Here is a 22,185-nt window from a genome sequence, read left to right on the forward strand (position 1 = left end):
ATAATAGCTATTGTTATTATAATCAATCAAGTTTGCTCCCAACTGACCTTTAGGTTGTTGGCATTTTGGTATCTCTGACAGAGCAAACTAACTAGGAGCTAGCATAGACATAATCTCAAATTAATGCCTTGATTTTTGCTTAGCTCAGGCTTAAAAATTGCTTAACAGTTTTGTTTGTCACTCTAATAGTAGATGCCTAAATACATATCTCTTTTTCTAAGACCACCAATTCGCTTCAGATAGTTTTCAGTATTCCAAAAGACAGCTTCAATTATTTTGCAATCTTTCAGCTATTTCACGTTCTGTAAGCCACCTAAATATCTATCTTATCAATGTCTTTTCCCTCAGATTTTTCCCATGTTTATTTAGTAAGTTTTCTAGAGCAGAGAGCTCAGCAAAGGCTGCAGAGTTAGCTAAATTTATGTCTACAATTAATGTAGCGTAATAATGTCTGACAAAAATAAAGCAAAGTAAATTTTCTTCAATGGAAAAAAAGTGATTTTGTAACTTCTGAGCAGTAAAGATAATGCTGAATGAAGCTATGAATGCCTCACCAATGTCCCTTTACACTAACTAATCACTTCAATAAGTATTTCATAACATACAGGATGTTGCGACCCTTCCCCATCTGAGATGAGATCTTTTACCACATGAATGTCTTAATCAGGAAAAATAATCCTTCTTTATTTTTTAGTGATATTATGCTACTTCATAATATCTCAAATGAAAAAATGTAATGAAATGTCACTACTACAACATTAAGATATAAAGTACTTTTTTTTTTTGACTTCTGATTAAACAAAGGTAACAGGTTCCACACCTACAGGCTAATTACCATTAATCCCTGTTAGTGTGGAGTCTGGTGTCTGCCAGAAATCCACTTTTTATGTATGTGTATCCCAGCATAAAGTACAATTTGATATCATAATGAGTATGTGACATGATGTGCTGCATTGTGCTATGCTGTGTTCATGTTGGATCCGAGAATTCTGCAGAATAGAGCATCTGCTTTCAAAACTAATTTTGTAACAGTTTCTCACAAACACCTGGTTTTACCCTGCATTTATGAAAAAGTATGGCAATCATTATTGTTTCACGCTTTTGTATAAATCAATCAGTAAAAACAAAGATTATTGGAAAAAAAACACAACACAAAGGAGTGCAAAGAGGAAAACAAAATATAATTTATACAACACTAACCACCTTCTTAGGCTACGATGGCCCAAAGGTACAAAAGTATTTCTCTCTCATTTCTATGGCAAACATGGCATGTATCAGCTTCAGAGATGTGGTGGGATCAACACTCACTACAGTGAAAACCTCCGAAAACTGGAGGTTTCCAAATCATAGTTCTTCACAGTTCAATAAACAACAGTGTACAAATTCATTGTGTGCTGTTTGCATAAAGAAAGGTCCTGATTCATACCTGATCCACGTGTGTTTTATTACCATAGTTCTCAGTTGCAGCACCTTACATACACACATATATTTTGAATTATGATTTTTAAAAAAATAACATCTTAAAAAAACAGATACATCTCCCACTGCAGAAGTTCACTTATCAGCTCAGATAGGATCTCCATCACACTCTCCAATACATGGGCTAAAACTTTACTAATGGTGTAGCTCCTAATAGTACCGACCTACCAAAAAGTTTCTCCAGCTCTTTAAGTTTCTTTGCTGCATAACAGCAAGCAATAACCAGCTGTACCCAATAAAATACTTTCTGTGGCTAGAGCACAATAATACAGAACTTGATTTGGTCAGAAAACAATACTTGGATATCAATCAAACCTAGAATATCTGCACTTCCTACAAATTTACTCTTTCAGTTCTTCAACATGAGTGCCTCCAATATGAAAATACATAGGTCTATGCAAACCATGCATTCAGAAACACGCAAATGAATGACTTGCAATTTTTTCATTCTGCAGCTAGAGCTGCCACAGTTTAGACTCTTATTAATTAGAATTGATGCTAAGACATGCTCAGATAAAGGACAAAGCATATGTGCACAAAAAGGCAAAGAGAGAAAACAGGAAGAAGATCATATCCTAGGGCTTTTGACATTCCTCAGCGTAGTCCCTAATTCCATGATCATATAGCTTGCACCAGCAAATGCATACACATTTAATAGTGCACATGAACATATGAAAAATGGATCTTGCAACTGTTTCATAAAACCCAATCATTTAAGTCTCTTTACTTATACAACATGCTTTAGCAGAGAAGGCTTTACTTTACCAGGTTAAAGGCTCTGATCCTCTCAACAACGAAAGGCTGTAATGGTTTTAAGCCCCTTCTTGAATCAAAGAACAGAAAAGGATCTTAGTGACACACTGCCCAATCAGTTAATCAAGACTCCAGGAGGACTAAAGCTTGAGAGATCTTCACCATGTGCCATTGTTCATAGCCCAGTCTCCTACAGCAACTACCAGTATATTCACCAATAACTGAAGGGAATCTTGTGCCATATGGTTAAAGGCTGTTAAGACAGCTTTTAAGACCCTCATGAGTTTCTCTTTCCAAAGAGAGGCATAAAATCTTGCAGATTATCTGAAAGCCTACAAATATTTGTTCTGGAAAGATGCAAGAAGTTTACTGGTGAGGGAAAGAAAAGTGTATGATACTTAAAAATGCTCCTGGTTATTGCTCTGACTCACCTAAGTATTAATATAATTTAAGGGATGCAGAGATCTTGCTTTTTAGATCCGTTTTCCTGGAACATAGATGCCAAATCCACATTTAGCAGTGAAATTCACTTCCCCAGTAGACATGAACAGCCCATAAATCTTGCAGGCAGCTGTAGGAAAAATTGGCTTCAAGGAATGACAAAGATGTCATTTATACCTTTTTATAACACAATATATATAATATTTTTTTGGACTGCAGAACGCAGGACTTCTCCCAACCGTCTTCTCTGAAGAACAAAAGTTAGGTTCTTGGTACCTGAAGCACGAGTCTCAAACTGCACAACAGCTACGCTGTGGCAAGTATTCCTCACCTTTCTCAAAGGCTTTTAACTTATTCAGGCCTTCAGGTCTCAAACATTCCTGCAAAGCCAACTGAGACCAAGGCCTTATTCCTTCCACTTTACAAGCAGCACAGGTTAGTCAAAGATAACTGGAAAAAAAGACGAGGATGTGAAGTGTCTCCCAAAAAATCCTTCCTCATTTTTAAGGTAATTCTGGATAACAGATGATAGTACAAGTACTTCACAGCTATTACGATGTTTTAACACTGTCTATGAGCAGGGAAGGAAAATTCTAGTTCATCCAAGATTTCACACTTTCTTCTAAGGAAGCCTGTGCCCCAGGAGGCAAGAATTTTTCTCTCCGTTGACAGGAGCAATCTAGACTCTTACAATGTTTTTGGAGCTCACACTGCAGCAAAGTCACTTTGAAGAGCAACACAGTCTATGAAAGGATGTCTTCAGAAAGACAACGAAAGCAAAACAAAGGCTGGAGGAATTGTTGCCTACTTTAAAATTAGCACAGAAGACCATTCCACCTGTATATGAATTACAGAGGGTAGTAGGAAGCAGCCTGAAACAGCTCAAACAAGGTATAGGCATGTGTATGAAGACTAAGGACAGTTAGACGTTCCCAATCAACATGAATGAATAAAAAGATACAATTTTTCATGTATCAAAATTGAAAGGAGTTGCGTTTGCCTTACTTCATCGTTATAAGGTTCAAACACTTTCCAGAAAAATCTGACACTTGTCAGTCTTGAAGACAGCATGCAGAGTACCATTCCCATATCTGAGGTGCTAAAAAACATCATACTATAAAGTACAACATTTTTGCTGTTCTGATACCCACACCTTCCAGCTGGACCAAGAAAGTAAGAGACTGGGATTTCTGCTGTCACAAACCATCCCAGAAATAGCGCTTTGTAGTTTTTCCTGATAAATATTCCATCCGTATTTTCAGTTTCTTTAAATCAAAGGAGAAGAAAAAAAAATGTGCTTGGTATTGGCAAACCATATAAATGCATTCATGAAACCAAACATGTTAAAAAATGGATAAAAAAGGAAGCTGGTACACAAACAGGAAGGCAGAAAAGCACAATAGAGTACATGGAGGCAGAAGTTCATAAGGGTAACAGGACTACGCAAATACTTCCTAATTTATAATCTTAATATCACATGGAACAGAAAAGAGATTGATTAATCTCTCTGGTAAACTACTATATTACAAAACAATTTATCCAGCCTTTTCAAACAAGACTTCCTAGATTTGAATCCAGTTTTCTCTACAATTAATTTCTTTGAATGACTGAAACCAACACATTTTCATACATGGTTATACTTTTTAAGATGTTCTGGAAACAGCTGCACCTTTGCATATGCAAAGTATTTTCTTCAGTACTGGTATACAATCACTGACAGTAAAATATATTAAATACTACGTGGACTCTGGGGGAAAAGAACAACTCAAGATAAAGTTAGTATCCTCATTTATTATTCCATTGCAGCAACAAAAACAAACTCAAGAACTGAAAAATACTTAAAAGAGAAGAAAAATACACAGGAGAAAGATGGAAATATTTATTACATTCTCTTCCTACCTCTTTCCTCTTTACAAGCACAGTAGAGTTTTTCAGGTTACTGCAGCACAGGGGTACCCAACTGTGGCCTTCACGTGCCAAACTGGGGGTACTTAGACAAAAAGCTGTGACAAACCAATCTACTATTTGATTAGATCACATATTTCTCAAAGTGCCCTGCAATCAGTGGCAGCATCTCCCACCATCCCCTTTCCGCTTTCAAAAGCGAGTCTGATTGAAGCCACAAGCACTCTCAGCATCTGATGAGTTACCGCCGTAAACAAACACTTCTTTTGCCAGACTGCAGTGCCCTGAACACCAAGAAGAATCATCTCTCTGCCCAAGTCCAGAGGCCTGACTGGCAAGTAAGGGCTGCTTTCCACTATGTGCAAACCCAGTTTATTTCAGCAGAGGTGAAGACAACCATTTCATCTCTCAATTCTCTAACTATGGTATTGGCCTCCATAAACAGCTACAACCCACTGAGAATTTCTTAGCCTGCACATAATATTCAGCAATGATACCTCACAATCTCATTATATGGGAAATCACAGGAAATAAAGTATTTATCTGCAGTGACTCCGACCACACTTGCAACTGCCCTACTGCCAGGGGATCTGAAAGGAGTTTCTTCACAACTGTTTTCTGTGCTAATGGTAGAATAAAAAGGAGCAAACACATCAAAACAAGACACTGTACAATGTCCAGCTATAACACTTTTTACTTGCACCATGATTCAAAACATAGCTAGAAGAAGCTTGTGTCATAATTAATATGAAAACATTACAGCAGTTGCAAGAACAAGTTCTAGGATTTTCTAAGAGATAACAGAAAAAAACAAAACAAACTTTAAGCTTATTGCAAACTACTTCCGCTTCCAGATCTTGATTCAGTCTTTTCATACCTCTTTTATATATCTTAGTTGGCAAGCCTGAGGACTCGAACTACTGGAAAACTGCCAGGAGCTTCTAAGTTCAAGAGCTAGAAATTCACAGCTAGAATAACTGCTGTAAAAATTGCGTGGAGTGGACAAACCCCTGAGAAAGAAAAGTGCAATAACTACACAAACACCAGCAAGGTGGCTTGCTAATATCCATCCGTGAAAGTAGAGAGACTTACATAATTCAGACATAACTATACCATAACTGCAGGAGATTCACAAAGTAAGGAACTAACTGGAAAAAACAATCTCAACCAGTACTCTATAAAGAACATTTGCATCCTTAACAATCAAGACTAATACATTGAGTATAAACTTGCTCTTCTTACCTCATAAGGCAGTTTATCAAAATACCCATTAGTTGGCCATTCCCTGAGGGTAACAATGCTGAACTGTTTATTAAGCGTGTCCATTCCACAGCCATACTTCTCTTCATCCTCATCTTCATCAATATCGTTCATATCAATCATCGCAGTCTTAAGCGAAAGCACAGGTCTCTCTTTCACACCGTGTAGTACTACTGCATCCAATTCAGTGTAATAGTCTAGAAGAGAGCTGTTCACTTCCAATCGAATTAAGTTTGTGGGAAAGTTTATCTGTTTGATACAAGGTGTGAACTGACGAGCCTGGGGACCATTCACCTTTGTAGGTGCCTCAGACCAAAGGATTTCCCATCTGTGAAAAGAAAAAATTCACACACAGACACGGTAGGCATTAAAATCAAAGTTACTAAAGCAATTTCTGAAGCCAGTAAGAGTGCTTCTCTGTCAGAAGTATCTAACAAGTGAGAAACATAGTTGAAAAGACAACGAAAATTGTTATAGTAAATATCCTAAGGATGAATTTAATTGGGCACACTAATTCATGACCTTAGCATATTTTCTCTGCATTTCTAACTAACAAAATGAGCTATATACTCCTGATGACACACTTGTCTTAGAGTATTGTTATTCACACATTTCACAGGTTAGGTAATAATAACAAAGGGATTACAGATGTTCTCACAATGACATCATGTTCACATAAGTTTGCATGGAATAGTCTTGCTATGTAACCCAAATATATGGTCAGCTGATCTCTCTTGTTTCCCACAAAAGGTTTTCACAAAAAAAAAAAAAAAAAAAAAAAAAAAAAAAAGACAACAACACACACCAAAAAAGCCCAAAACGAACAAACAACAGAAAAGCCACCACAGCTCAGACTCTTAACATCTACTCCATGTCTTTCCAATCACCCTAGTCCCAGCTTCAAGGATTTCTCCCAACAGACACATAAGAAAAAATAATTTTAAAAAAATATATATATATATATTAAAAAATATATATATATATATATAAAAACAAAGCCCACAAACAAACAAAGCCCACAAACAAACAAAACCCACAAACAAACAAAACCCACAAACAAACAAAACCCACAAACAAACAAAACCCACAAACAAACAAAACCCACAAACAAACAAAACCCACAAACAAACACAAAAAAGTGCTTTCCTTTCCAGACCCAAATGCTTAAACTTTGTACATCATGGCAGAAATTAAAACATATGTAAGGACCTTCATTAAAACATAGCACACCACATAAATAAGGCTTAGAAGCTTGATATTTGCTACTATTTCAAGGATAGGAAAATTAATGAATATCAACTGAAACTTCCATTTCATTATGGATTTTTTCAGGTACGCACAAATAAATTTTCCTATCCTACATCATGCCATTCTCCACAAATACCTTAGAGTAGAATGGGAGGCCTGCTGAAGTCTTCTGCCAAAGAAAACAAAAAAGTCATGAACTATAAACAAACATGCAAGACTGGTGAATATATGGCACGTGAGAAAGTACCAACATAAGAGAGTGGACAGCTCTGCCCTAAGGTCAACAGTTTTTGTAAGAGAGACTTACTACTACGAGAAGATTTCATTTATTTGGGAAATGAATGTCAACTCATGGCAAAAAAAAATAAGAGATGTAGTCCCACTGTCATGCCCTCTCACACAGGTCAATTCCCTAAGCAAACACTTAATGTTGGCAATGCACATGACCTTTCTTGAACACATCCAGATCACCATTTGACATTTTCCTTAGACACTTTGATGTACCCACTCAAACCATCCTTAGGGAAATTCACGGCTATTTTTTCACTAATTTAGCACACGCTGGACCATCAAGTTTTAACAGAATGCATCTCAGTTATTGACTTCTCTTTAGTGCTCTGGAGAGAGGATTATCTACCAGTAGCAGAGCTCTGGAAAAAATAATGCACCGGGAAGTCTAGGTTCATCAAATTGCACAGTAACAACCTCCTTCGGCAAGCAATGTCTCTAAGCTATAGTAAAGGAAAGATATGTAGCACTGCTTTTACAATCTTGTGAAACTCCACGTTACATATCAAGTGCTGATGAACAACAAGACTGGTGAATATTTTCCACTGTCCTTGTCATACTGTTGTCTTTTCATCAACAGCCCACCAATCTAACTTTAAAGGAGTTGTTCATCTGGAAAACCTCAAGTCTGTCAGGCTGATTTAATTAATGTTCTTCTCTGTCCTGGTGGCACCGCACACAAGAACATGCCATAGCAATTGCTCTGACTCAGGGCTGGTAGACTCTGCTTTAGTGTAGGCATACTCTTCATACACCCATTACTGCAAGTAGAAGCGTTGTCTTCATCCAGGATCAGCATTTTGATGCTTAAATGGGCTACATGTAATCTCAATGGGAGTGAAGACTCCACAGTTGGAAATTAATCAAAAAAAAGTCTATATTTCCAAGAGGCTTCAGTAAGAACTGCATTTCTTCTGTTCTGGAGCACTTTTTTTTGTTACGGCCATCCATTTCAAAGTCCTTTGGAAGACAGGCATTTTGACAGTCAACCCTGGTTTGAGGGTGTGTACCAGAATCAGCTTCCCTAATAAGGTTGCTTGGATTTGTTCCGAGCTTAAAATGTTTGATAAACTGTTTAACCCAAAACAAAGAGAAACTGAATCCCCAAAAATACCTGTAAAGAAGTCAAAGGAATTTTCCTTTTCCTTCCCTTTTTGAGCTAATTAGGTAGCTCTCAAAAACTCTAGCAGAATCAGATACTGAAGGTAGGACATTTGCTTGTCCTCAAGTCTTGCAGACACACAGTAACAGCTGATCAAAGATGTCGTAATGAGAGTGCTTTGATAAGAAGGTTTCACCAGCAATGTGCTAGAAAGCTGTAGTCTTTACACTGCCATGCAAAGCTTGAATGAGAGGCAGAAACATCTGTATTATTTTCTCTAGTGACTGAAGCAAACGAGGACTTTAAGGGAAGTTTTTCCATTCAGCTTTCATGGATTCAGTTTTCCTGTTAGATTTCTCTCTACCTCATGAAGATAGCTAGGAACTCACTCTGCTCAAACTTCTGAGAGTAAAGACTCCATACACCTATATCATTAAAAAAAATAAATTCCCATTCTCTTTCCCTCACCATGAAGGAAAATACAGCCTAGCAATTTTTAGGCTGAGAAACATAGTTGCAAGGTTTGTGTCAAATGAGACCACATATTTAATGCTCGTTTAATTTTTGTTGACATAATGCTGTTGAAAAGATTTTTAATGGCTAAGATGATGCCTGAGCAGACCTGGTTACTTCTGAAGAAAATATATAATACGAAAGATTATTTAGAAAAGTATTTCTTATGAAAAGAACCAGATTTCTCTCCAGTAAGACAAGATTAAACTTTGCCTGTAATGTGCTGAGATTTCTTGCATTGTAAAATCGAGATTGGTGTAGAAAGGGAACAAAGCACTACACGCAATTCAAGCACGAAAAAATAAAATCCCTGACCCAAGAAACTCAGAGCTGTGTTAAAAGACAAAAGAAGGGAAAGTTTCAGATAGACCAACAAGTAGAACATAAGGAAACTCAGAAAACAATATGACCACATCTTTGCTGAAATTGCAACTTCTGCAATACTTATAATCATGATACGAGAATATTAATACATCCCATCTGCTCTTATCCAAGCAAGTGCTCTGTAAATAGTCTGTAGGCTACCTACAAGGTCTCCTGCCTGCTAACATTTCATGCTGAAGCACACCAGGTTCAGCATAGCCTGGAAATTGCATACCTGACCACAGCTGTGAGTTTGTAAATATGAAAGGCAGGAAAGTCTGATTATGAGAACAATTGTAGAATCATTCAGATCAAGGTGACAAGCAGAGTTCACAGTAGTCTAATTACTGTGGGGGAATATGCAGCAGATTTTCATTTCCAGTTTGAGAGTTCAATTCTGAAATACCAGAGTAGCCAGGACTCCAAGAATGCTCAAGAAATCTAAAATAGCAAAAGATATTTCAAACAACTGGCTTGTCCACATGAGCTTTTTATGTGTTTCTCAAAAATGACTGTGTCTCATGAACCTAAAATTCATTCTTCTATGACAAGTCATCTGGACAAGAAAAAGCTGTTTCCCTGAAGATGTCATAACAAGTTATAAGTAAGGATGCAAATGGTTAGAGCTTAAATTGTGTGTTACACATAGGTGAGATACAGCCCTGGAGGTCCCTTATCACGCTTTAATGTGTTGACGGTATCAGCAGTGTTTTGGGTGCCTTCATCTGAGATTCAGGGGAACAAAAGGTAGAACAAAAGAACCATCTGAATGCTTTACATTCAGTACACTGCCTTTCTGGTTTCACTCCTTTTATCAGAAGGGGGTATTTTTTTTTTTTTCCATCAAGCATTTTGATCCCAATCCTAGCTGCCAGCAAACAAATCTGCAACACTCATGCCAGGATTAGACTGGCATGGAGAGCCTATTGCCTAAATACAGCCATCTTCCTCATGGAAGGAGACGGAGCCTTTTCTTTTGTCCATCTTGCTCAGCCTGCTCCTCTGGTTGCAGCAGCTCCTGCCTTCAGAAAGAGAAGGGAAGGTCACATGCAGCAAACACAACTAAGCTAGGAAATACTGAGCCAAGCCGTTCATCTACAAATGAAACTCAGAATTTTCTCAAAAGAGCAACTGGCAAAATTCTAAGCGACATGAAGGGAAAGAAATGGAATTACATAGAAATAAATGGTGGAAACACAAAAGGCAGAATGCTGCCACTGGAACTTCTAGAACTACTCCCAGCCAGTCCTGGTATCTCACCTGTGAGAAACAACCTAATCAGTGCTATACTTCATCTGTGGACACATGCTGTGCAACATCACCCCAAGCACTGCCACACACCCCAGGCTAGTTAGGAATCTCTGTTTTTGAGCTTGTATAAAAGCATATGAATATGTGGTGTCACTATAACATACATGAGATAAGAGAAACTGTCAAATTAAGTTAAAAAAAACCACGACAGAAGAAGAGCAGGGACCAATGTTTTCTTTTATATTCCAAATTTAAAAAGCAAAGATATTTTTGCAAAAGGAAAAAGCTGAAAAACTTCTGAAAAAATCATTTCTGACTTGAAAGCTCCCATTTACGCACACACAAACTCTCCCTGACAGCAACTAACTATTAGGAGTATCAGAATGTTTCAAAAGGGCTGACACCAAAGAAGCCATTACAGAATCGCCAAGAGTAAGCCTTCTGGGTAGCTGAGGAGGAAAAAGAAACAGAAAATATTATCCTCATCACAGAAGCTAGCTATATCTTACCCATCAACCTGACACATATGAGAAACAAAGAAAATACTCTTGGCTGGGTTCAGCTCATGCCAGGGTCAGGTGTCTGGAGCTCCGCCTCTCCTGCTGGCCAAAGAGGGACTCACCATTGTCACCAAGCCCTAAGCACACAGAATGTGCATCACAGTACTAAATCTCAAGGCTACGCTGGTATAATCATCATAGCGTGACACAATGCAAAAAGGGGAGAGATTTCTCCACTACATTAAAACTGAGACTATATGCTACAATATTCCCTTAATCTCAGATTAATAATTTTTCCTTGGATTTTCTGTGCTCAGATAACTCATGTGAAAAAAATTGTACATGGATACTAACATATGTTAGTATAGTTCAAGAAATTATCAAACACTTCTCACCAAACAGGGTGTGAGTGACACTAATGAAAAGCACAAAAGGTCTCTGCAGTTTCTCTGACATTTATGATTTTAAAAAATTGTTTTATGCCTAGAAGATTGATGTAATGTCTGCTGTGTTTAAAGCACCAAAAGATATGAGAGGACAGAGAATCCTCAAATTGGTGGAAGTTGGTTAAACCACAATGAAGAAAAACTTCAAATTTACTGTCATGTTTGACACGTTAGAATTATTTAGGAACAATTAAATTCCATTCTGAAAAACAGATGCTTATTCCCATTCCCTGAAGAGCTGATCTCACCTCTAAGACCCTGAATAAAGCTGATCTGAGACAGTGTCCTACAAAGCTGTAACTGATAGCACTATTCAATACAGCAGCAACAGTGGAACACGACTAAAGACCTTCTTCTGTACACCTGGGCGAGCTGTTCCTTCATGCAACTGAAGCACAAGTGAGCAACAGAGAAACACACTGGCCAACTATGTGGACTATAGCCACCTTTCTACAAGAATATATAAATTTCTCTTGAGCTAGGACTGCAGTACACCAAGTCCTTACAGAGCCTCTGGTAGGTGAGAAGCTTTTTCACACAGCAAAGTCAGATGTTTTAAATACTAAACAAAGAGAAAATAAGATTACTTTGCTGGACTAGTATAATCCACTGAGCATAACATTTAAACCAGTCTCAATAGACTTTTTCCTCTCAACAGTTATGACTCCACCATTAATTTGGCCTTCTTTTTACATCAAAGTAAGAACTGGTGAAAAGGAAACTTTCTGATGACCTGCCCCTTCCACTTTGGTGTTCAGAAAGAAGCAGATCCAGAGTCGGCGGATAAAACAAAGCAGCGCTTTAAGGTTTTTAAATAATAAGGTGATTTAAAATTAAGTATCAAAACAGTCAGAAGAGGAAAACAAGGTTCTAACTGCCCTTTGAGAAACTGGGACATAGCCTTTTTTACAGAAGAAAATAGTATGGCAGTTCTTCAAGTCCAAAACGCCAGTTAAATACAGAATCACCTGAGATTATCAGCAGCATTCCACTTTCAAAAAATAATTCTTAGTTGTCATTTCAGAGAATTTTTGGAAGTGATAACAAGGGACCAAGAACTGAAGCAGCAAAGAGACTGCATTCTTGCAACTATTCATATTCCCCACACAAAGGCGAGCAAATGAACAGAGAAAAAATACTGCATATCTCATATGGAGAATGAGTTCCTTCATCTTCCCTTCAAGACACCATGCATACGACATGTTTGCCTCAGAAGAAAGAAGGAGACAAACCAAACATGAAGCTCTGAACAGACAAGTCCTGCTGAGGAAAAGTAAGAGATAAAAAAATCCCTCTAACACTTCTCTAGCATCAAGACTGGCAAGATGCAGCACAGACAACTGGTTCTGAGGCTTCCTGGAACAACCTTCTTCTAAACAAAAATGTTGTTAACCTAGGCAGCCAGAAGATCCTCCTGCCTACAAATTAAAAAGCGGAGTCCTACAGAAACTTCATCCTTTTTTATGAAGAAGGGCAAGTCCGAGCTCTCACTCTGACCACACTCCAAGAGGAGTTATAAAGCACATCCCGAAAAGTTTTAAATTAGTATTTTAATTTCCATCTTCTTTTAGCTCTCTGAACAATTTTCTCTTTTTTTTTTTTTTTTTTTATTTTATTTTTTTTTTATTTTTAGTGCACCTTACTAACTAATTCCTTCAATTAACATTTCTTGAGCTTTCCTTCAACACTTCTTGGTCTTTACACAAAACTGAAAAAGTGTATTGTTTTAAGAATCAAAACCTAAATAGACATTTATGACATAGCATTAGCCTATTACTCAGAATTATACCCTTCTATTGCCCAGCAGCACACTATCTTACATTCTAATGCAATATTATCAATAGTTACAGAAATAACGTCTACATAAATCTGTGCTACATCATAAAATAAAAAAGTAAAATGAAAGTTCTCAGAGTAATCAGTCAAAAGTCATTTCACATTAGGTTCTAAATTAAAAAGTCTTCAAATCTGCCTTCACCACATACCATCCTATAAATAAGTTCTGCATTACAGAGCTAAACACACTCCTACTTCTGAAGTTGTGCGGCCTATTATTATTAATTTGACATATCACCATTCCTTGAATTCGGATGTTTACTTTAGAGCTACACAGTACTAACTCACTAGACAGCTACAGAACGAACTGCACGAAACAACAGTAGATGACAGAATCGCAGAAAATACATTAACTGGGAATTTTGAATATGACACTTGGTTTTCTAGGGGTTTTGAATAAACATCAATGCCTAGTATTAGGAAGCATGGGATATTAAGCTAGACCTAAAAGCATGCTTTTTAGCAGTATTTGTAAAATATTAGGTCAGGGAAAAAACACCCAGTACCCACGCTAATACAGCTTACACTGCCAAAGCATGCATTTTAAAGGAATATAGTATTTGTTGGCATATTATTTTCTATAGGATACATTTTGTTAAGTCTTTTTTCTATCAGTTCTTCTTTCCTTCATGGGTTCAGTATCATCTAATCTCTTTTGGGTGTATACAGAATACTTTGATTGCATCGACTGATAGCTTTTTCCAACGTTTTTCCCTACTATGTGCTTTTTACCTGGCCTCCTTCTCCTTCCATTTCTATTTCCTCACCTCCTCACTAAGAGCTTCATACCTCATACACTGTGTTTTTCTCTATTATCTTACCATTCCCCAGGTCCTCACCTTCCTGCTCCCCCAACTGGAATTTCATCAGGAGTTCCTACTACGAGGAAAACCAACGGGATCAAATCAGCTTCTTTTAGTCTATGAAGCAAGCGTAAAAATGCACAGCTCACACCCCTTGATCAGACCAAAAATAAAGATCAGACAAATGGCATCGGCTTTTGCCAGACTGTTGTGCGCTTCTGGTTTTGGCCCATTTCCATATGAATAGTTGTAGTGCCTGACTGTACTATACATACAACCTAATGCATGCAGAGAGTAGAGTTTATAGCTATTCAAAGTAGGATGATACAGTAAACATGAATCCTAAGCCTCTTCTACACAGTTTACTTTTCTTACTGCAGAAATAGAACTCCAAACTGCCATTTCAAAAGTGATTTTTGTACGTAATTGCTCATAAAAATTCCACACAAAAACTATCATTACACAAATTAAATCTGCCATTAGGATCTGCATTAATTCCTACAAAAAGTCCACATCTCTGAAGCTACTATAAAAACATGTCACCATGGTTTTAAAAACATGCAGAAATAAAGAAAATGTTAGCAGGTCAGATACAAAACAGAGAAATACTAGGAAGTAAACTTTCCTAAACAGCATTATTTGCAGTATTTAACATCTTACAAGAAAGCATAAAGGAGAAAAAAAAAAAATTACCTTACTTCAGCTGGTGGATTCTGTGAGTAAGGATTTGCCGAGCATGCCAAAATCCTGACTACAGCTCCAGGATGATATGTTTCCAAAATCTGCACTGCCGTGGGATAAACTGGTTCCTCAAAAGCGAGTTCCACGTAGTCCTGGCTACAGAAGGTGGGTGGTGTCCTCTGGAACGGCAGCCGAGCACTGGGACAATGATCCCACCAGGTCCCGTAAGTTCGAAAGACGGCAGTCTGAGTAAAGTCACCAGAACTGGGGTAGACGTTTGGAATACCTGCTAAATTCCACATGGTATATGACATGCTGTTTTCACTACCATAGTGAGAGCTGAAATCCAACACTTCTTTGGCATACTGAACTATTTCAACATTGATAGGTAAGGCTCGGGTGTTTGACTCAATAGCCCTCCGGCTGTTCATCTCTCCTCTCGTTGCTGTCCTAGCTCGGCGCCGAAGGCACATATAGTAAAACATGCTCAGAACTGTTAACATGGGAAACACTGGTGACATCTAGATATGACTCAGGAAGATGCAAAAGGTCAGGAGTCGTTTATAAAGTGCACTAGCTGCTTGTGGTGTTCAGAAAAAGAGCTGACAAAACAGAGTGAATAAACATAGTGAGCAGATAAAATATTCTTAGAAAATAGACTGTATGCTGTCAAGTACCCTCTTAAACAAAGTACTACTACTAAAGCACTAATAAAGTATCTCATTTTATTTTCAGACAGTTACTTACTTGGAAGCTACTAAGCGTAGCTTCCCATTTACCGTGTCTAAAAAAAGAGAAGACTCTGAAGAAACCTTAGCCAAAACAAGCTCTCAAACAATGAAAAGACTAATCATTAAATGAAGCATTTTTTTCAGGGATTTATTAAGAGAAAAAAGTCTCGCACTGACTTACAGAAATGAGGTTAAGTATTAAATAAAATCTTGCCCTTGCAGTAAACAACTGTAGAAGAAGATCTGAAGGTACAGCTAAAATAATCTGTAGTATAGTTTTGAAATACTTAAAACTAAATCTGACTGTAACCAAAGCATTCAGATACCTAGTGAGGCTGCAGCTGCACACAGCTCAACAAAACCCAAGTTACTTCACTGCTTGTATTTTGCAGTAAGACCGCACCCAGGACTCAAACTGGTTCATTTCAAGCTACCTCAAATACATCTAGATTATGTTATACTCTGGAGAGTAAATACACCCTTAGAAGACAGCTCATAGAAAGTTGGACAGCTACTCAAACAAACTGTTTCCTTTAATTTGTTCCCATAATTTGTGAATGGCTTTAAGAGTGACAAGAGTTTTTGGCAGTTAATCTAAACCAAAAACTTAACCCACTGCTTCCTATACCAGAACACTAGCTTGAAACAGTCTCATAAAAATACTGTCTTTACCCTTTGAAGTTGTCCATGACAGCATTCACCAATGATAGAAGGGTCACCAGCCTCCTGAAGGATGCTCAGAACTCATTAACAACATCATCTTCCTTTAAGCTGAGCAACAAAGTAGGTCTTCAAAAGAGTCCCAGCATCGTAAGCAGAAGTCTCCAGAGACAGCATTTTACTTCTGATATTAAAAGATATTTTCATTTATGTAACAATTGAGTGGCAAAACGTACTAGATCTGCACAAAAGGTCACCTAAAAAAATCAACACAAAACATACCAACAATTAAGGATACTGATGTATTTCATATGGCCTATATCAAATCACAAGTTAAACAAGCAAGGTTTAAGTATTAGAAAAAGCCAAGTTAAATGTCTCTTTACCAAAGTTTTCTGTTTACAACGGCGAAGGGATATTTATAGCTGTATGTTGTCTTCAGGACACAGAAGTGCTGTATCTTATTCCCTGCTGACAAAGATCCCCTTACATATGCTTGTTCCATATTTAGCAGCCACTCCATATTTGCACAATGTAAACTGTTAGATATACCAACACACAACGAAACGTGGAACATACTCTCTGATTTCTGCTACACAACACACTTGGGCAATAGTACTCCAGAATTCACATTCCCCAGTACCACAGACTTTCTCACAAACTGACCTTCAGATTAGCTTGTTCATAGGATTTACTAAGAAAGAGTTAGGAGCGATGCCTGTAATCTGTCAGAGGCCAAAACAGGAATGACTAAGCATGTCTCAAAATAGAATAAATGTTTCTTCAACAGCTTGTAGTAGAGTTGCCAGTGAGATTATCACAGGATACATACTGTGGTAATCACTGAACCAACAGAGGTGACTCTTCTATTGCAGGAGACGGAACAAACAACAATTAACACGATGTCTCACATTGCCTGGGAGACAAATCACATATTTAAAGTTTGTGATGGGTACAAGTGAGACCACACTTTATAGTGGTTTTTGGAAGTACAAGCTTAGGGAAGGGTAAATAATTAAACAAATGGAAATGAATCAAAGTGACTTTTGTAAGCCTCTATATAAATCCACTGTGCATGTTTCTTGGGTAAATTGCCTGTTTCCTATACTTATGAAATGCACACAGATGTACAAACAGCTCTCTTTCACCTGAACATTGCCAACAAGAAGGTGCTTGTGGAAGCAGATAAGGACAGACTGCATTATTTGACCCTCTTACTTGGGACAGATTACTAACAAAGTGTTCACTTCTGACTTTCTTGCCTCCTATTATTAGCTTTTTGTTTAGTTCCTGTCCTTTATTCAGCTTCACATGTTTACATAGCTGTCAACAACATTAATTACTCCTGACATTCAGTGCAGAAGGGAATGCGAAAGATGATGTGCTGGATCCACTTCAAGCTCTCCTGGAATGCCAAAACCCAATAACGTCACATTTCCCCCAAACATCCTGTTGAACCACCTTTTTGAAAAGGCACTGGGAAGAAAAGAAGCACAATCCCCAATCTCTCCTTAAAATAACACCCCAAAAGATCAACTCCAAACTGTAAATTGTTATTTTACTTTTTCAGTGTGGAGCTGCTGTAAGATGTAAGTGAAGATTACAAACACATCCTCCTTCTGGATTTTACCCTCTTAAAAATAAAAAAATCTATTTGCAGAATATGCTAACAGACACTAAACTTCAACAAACTTACGGCTGTCAAGTCCTGGATTCACGTGTAGACCAGCATATACACCAGCTTCTTACTCAAAATTTTACTGATTAACATGGTTTAAAGGCTGTTCTGTGGAAATGATGGCTTTACAGAGGTCAATTTAAAGAGTCATTCAGCTGGAGTGCTTCAAGACCAGGTGCAAATCACTGATCTGACACACCTTGATGTCTGCCCTGCAAACTCCAGGCTTCCTCTGGCCACAGCCCAGAGCTCATACCACGCTGCTGTAAAATCTGGGTCTGCTGCCAGCCAGCTTGTCAAAGTGTAGCAGAACCACCAGCTGGTGCAGAGCTGGACATCAACTAGCCGGCCAGATTAAGTCAGGCCTAACACAGCAGACAACTTGCAGTCATGCTGCATATTTTCAATCAGCAGAAACATTGAATTGGGTCATTCCTCCTTTATCAACCTGATTATTTTCATAAAACCTGTAGATACTAGATACCCTCGCAACTGATGCTGCTTTGTCAATTTTGGCTGACATCAGTCAACAAGCTCAAAAATTACATAGGAAGGAACAAGGCACAGCATACAGCTTTCAGAAAAATGTTTTAGTCTAAAAACAATACAAGTGGAGGAAAATTACTTGTAAAGAGTTAAAAGCAATATAGGACTCAGTAGTTTATAACAAGTAAGAGGAAGTATTATAAAAGAAGAATAAATAAGCATTAGAACTACAATAGAAATAGAAACTCTTCTTTTGACACTTTAAAAGAAGCATTAAGAATTGCGTGTAGTTAAAAGACAATTGAAAAACTGCTTGGGAGGTTGAAGGATAACAAGCTATCGAAAGTATTACATTAAATACAGATCAGTAGAGCCAGATTATATGTAGAGATATTTTTCAGGAACTACCACAGGTCAAGCTGATTTTCAATTAAAGGGATCTAACTTTCCAAAAAAAGAAAAAAAATGCAGACTCAGGCCTATAAAAAGCATCAAGATAAAGAGCCATGGAATGGAACAGCTCATGTGCATGCAAACTGCCCTCTGCCCAGACTGCCTGATTATTTTTAAGAGATTCATTTGAGCTTATGTAACTATACCTTCCAATCTCTGAAAGCACCTTTATCCTCTTGCATATTATCCATTTTCTTTTGTACAGGCATAATTATGCCAAACTGAAGCTTAATAAAGGTTTCTTTTAAGCATATCTTATTATCCTCCTCCAAAGCAGTAGCCTTCTATTTATTCTATTTGGTTTCTACATATTTTTTCTGTCGAGATATCATTAAATGGACTGAAATGGCACTACTGAATATCAAGACCTTCAGCAGCTACCACAGACCAGCACAGAGGGTGTGATGGTTTGATTCGAAACAGAAAGCAAGATGCTATGAACGTACAGTGACGTTGTGAGGTGCTGTCCTACACCTACATGCCCATTTCCCGCTTCCAGACAGGATCCCATTGCCAGACTCTCTAGGGATGCCTGAGCTCTGCCTTCCTGTCCCATGCTCCAGGCAGCCCCCTCTCCAGTCAGATGAGCCCTGGGGCTTGTCCTGCGCGACACCAACCACTCTTGCAAGCAACTGTAGCGTTCAGCCTGTTTAGCTCCTTGAACCAACTCACTGCCACTTAACATGAAGTCACAGCTGGTTCAAACAGACTGCAAGAGCCCCAAGCTAGACCAGCTCCATGTGTCATGGAAACGTTACCTCCAGCTTTACAAAATAAGACAGGACTCCAGAGAGCCAAACTGGACCAGACTTGCAATATAACTTTCCTAAAAGAGAGACAGACGCTACTTTCTTTCAAAATACATTACAGTACCTCAGATTATTTACAAGGTATCCTATTCACACCACTATTTAATTGACAACTACTTCAAATTATATGGGCAAATTCCCTTTTCCTATATGATTAACCCTTCTTCCCTTCATACAGAAAGCCTCCTAAGACTGTAATTCACTATTCCCTTCTTTCAAGCATGACAAACCTTCATAAAGGAAAATGACTTATGGCTTCTCTACAGATTTCATAGGAACAGGCACTAATCAACTGAGCAGATTCAAAAGCACTAGATGTCTTTGGTCTGTTTTGCCTCTTTTTACAGGGAGTTTATGTACACAAATTTATTTTCCAGCTTCCAAGCAACACATCCTGTTAATCACTATTGTACTTATTTGTTTTGGGTTTTTTTTGAAAATTCAGCTCCCCTGTATTCACAATTTTGTCCCATGAATGCAGACACAGGACATACGTACATAGTTATTCACCAACCAGAATGCTGAGGAAGGGTGAGAAATATGCAGAAAAATACTGGGGGCTTGGAGGAGCTGCAAAGTGAAGGATGGGTGTAAAAACAAGTAACGAGTAATTAGACACAGAAAATAAATGAAAGATAGCAAATTTCATCTCTGAGCCATCCCTCGCAATACATGTGTTAGACAAGAGTTTGTACTGCTTCAAGAGAAGCAAATGTTGTATATACAAGTCATGGATACATGACATGGGTTTGATTTTTAAAGCCAGACGGGTAATAATTCCTCTTTATACCGGTTTTGCTAATTTCACACTTGGGAGCGTGTAGAGTTTTCTTTCATTTGACTATAAAAGAAACAGCAATATTGACAAATTACAAAGAACATATAAATGACAAAAACAATAGATTGTATTCTCTCTGAAGAAAGATTAATGCAATTTAATATATGTGTCTTAGATAAAGCATGCTAAATGGGAAATCTCTTAAATATATTTGCACGTTAATGCAGAGAGGGAATACTGGAACCTTACATTACAGGCTAAACCAGAATATTTTTACCACAGGTTAGCATCTCTCACTGTTAATTACCTAGATTAAACCAACATCTACAATCAACTTGTTGAAACTAGAAGCTAATATTAATTAAAAATTAATAAGCTCTTATACCATACTTTAAACTCAGGCCTCATTTGCTATGTTTCTTCCTGTAATGTGTTCTGGCACTAAAAACGTAACCATTTTACACATTTTCAACTTAGAAATTTCCAGTTGGAAAGAGAAAAATGGAGCATTATGACACTCCTGTTTAAAATGTTGCTTGTGTTACCATCAGGAGCACCAAAACACAGAAAATACAATCATTTTGGATTACTTCACTGATTGCCTGTTCCTTCGTGCTAGGACCAGAACCCATTGCATGGTTTACCATCATGGTATAACAGAGACAAACGTTCCTTAGGCATCTATTATATGGTCCAGCTGACCATCCTGCCTTCTGGAGCCTGTCTTTATACATAGCAGGAACTGCTTCTCAATCTGTGTAGATCATCAGGTAGCCCCTTTTAAAAAAGACTCACTCTACACAAAGCCTAAAGTCACCAGCATTATACCACTTCATTTTGGCCAACTGCCCTTCCAGCTATGGAACTTTCCTCCTCATGAAAAAAAAACACCTCAAAAAACAAATGAACAAACAAACAAACCCCACAAAAACAAACAAACACACACACAAAAACTTTCAATAAGCAATTCCAGTGCATTCATCTCCTCATTTTTCTCATCACACCGTTGTGCTACCTCGCCACACAGTCATATTCTGCCTGGCACTTCGTTGCTGGTCAGCTGCCTCCTTACTACACTGATCGCAGCTATTAGGCCACATAGCTGTCTCCCACTGTCTGTTCATCAGCCTGCACTGATAATAAAAAAAGAGATGGGACAACGCCCTCAGACACATGGTGTCAACTGTGGGGTTGTCACATGCCAGGACAGGAGTTGGACTTGATGATCCTGGAGGGTCCCTTCCAACTCAGGGCATTCTACGATTCTAAATAACAATTCACACGAAGTGAAGCACCCCAAAGTATGTACCTACCTAAATAAATAAAACCACTAGTCAAGCTCCTACCCTGCTTCTGCTGTTTTGTGATGGGGCAACTGGGATGACCCGTGTGGCAGCACAGCGACCGTGCAGCAGCGGGTGCCTGTGACAGTGCGGTGCTCCCGGAGCGGACGAGGGACATGCTGCACGATCCCCGCCCAACGCTGCCGCTTCCCTCTGCCTTCACCACCGCTCCGCCCGGTCACTTCCCGCGCCTCGGGGACCTGCGCTCTACCCACAGGGAGGTCTCGCCGAGGCCCACGGCCGCGGGTGGGGCACCCCCGGCCAGAACCAGGCGGGACTACCCGGGACTCCCCGCCCCACCGCGGCCCCGCCAAACACGGCCGGGGCGCCGACCCCGCGGCCCCACAGCCCGGCTCCCGCTGGGCGGGCACGCACACA

The 22,185-nt window shown here is 38.6% G+C and overlaps 1 protein-coding gene across 5 annotated transcripts in view; it reads right to left on the reverse strand.

The window, feature by feature from the left end:
• FBXL4 (F-box and leucine rich repeat protein 4) overlaps window positions 1-22,185 on the reverse strand; it is a 70,330-nt gene that overhangs the window by 47,847 nt on the left and 298 nt on the right. For 2 of the 5 annotated variants that reach the window (XM_065056572.1, XM_065056571.1), the window contains exons 2-4: window positions 16,273-16,517; window positions 14,882-15,471; window positions 5,821-6,166 (exon numbers count right to left, since the gene is read on the reverse strand). In XM_065056572.1, coding sequence (XP_064912644.1) covers window positions 5,821-6,166; window positions 14,882-15,390 — 855 coding nt within the window. In that variant the 5' untranslated portion in view covers window positions 15,391-15,471; window positions 16,273-16,517. Of the gene's footprint in view, window positions 1-5,820; window positions 6,167-14,881; window positions 15,472-16,272; window positions 16,518-16,646; window positions 22,174-22,185 lie in introns of those variants that run through there. The other 3 variants (XM_021285539.2, XM_065056573.1, XM_021285537.2) reach the window with 3 other exon arrangements.

The sequence above is a fragment of the Columba livia genome, chromosome 3, assembly GCF_036013475.1.
Source record: "Columba livia isolate bColLiv1 breed racing homer chromosome 3, bColLiv1.pat.W.v2, whole genome shotgun sequence".
NCBI lineage: Eukaryota > Metazoa > Chordata > Aves > Columbiformes > Columbidae > Columba > Columba livia.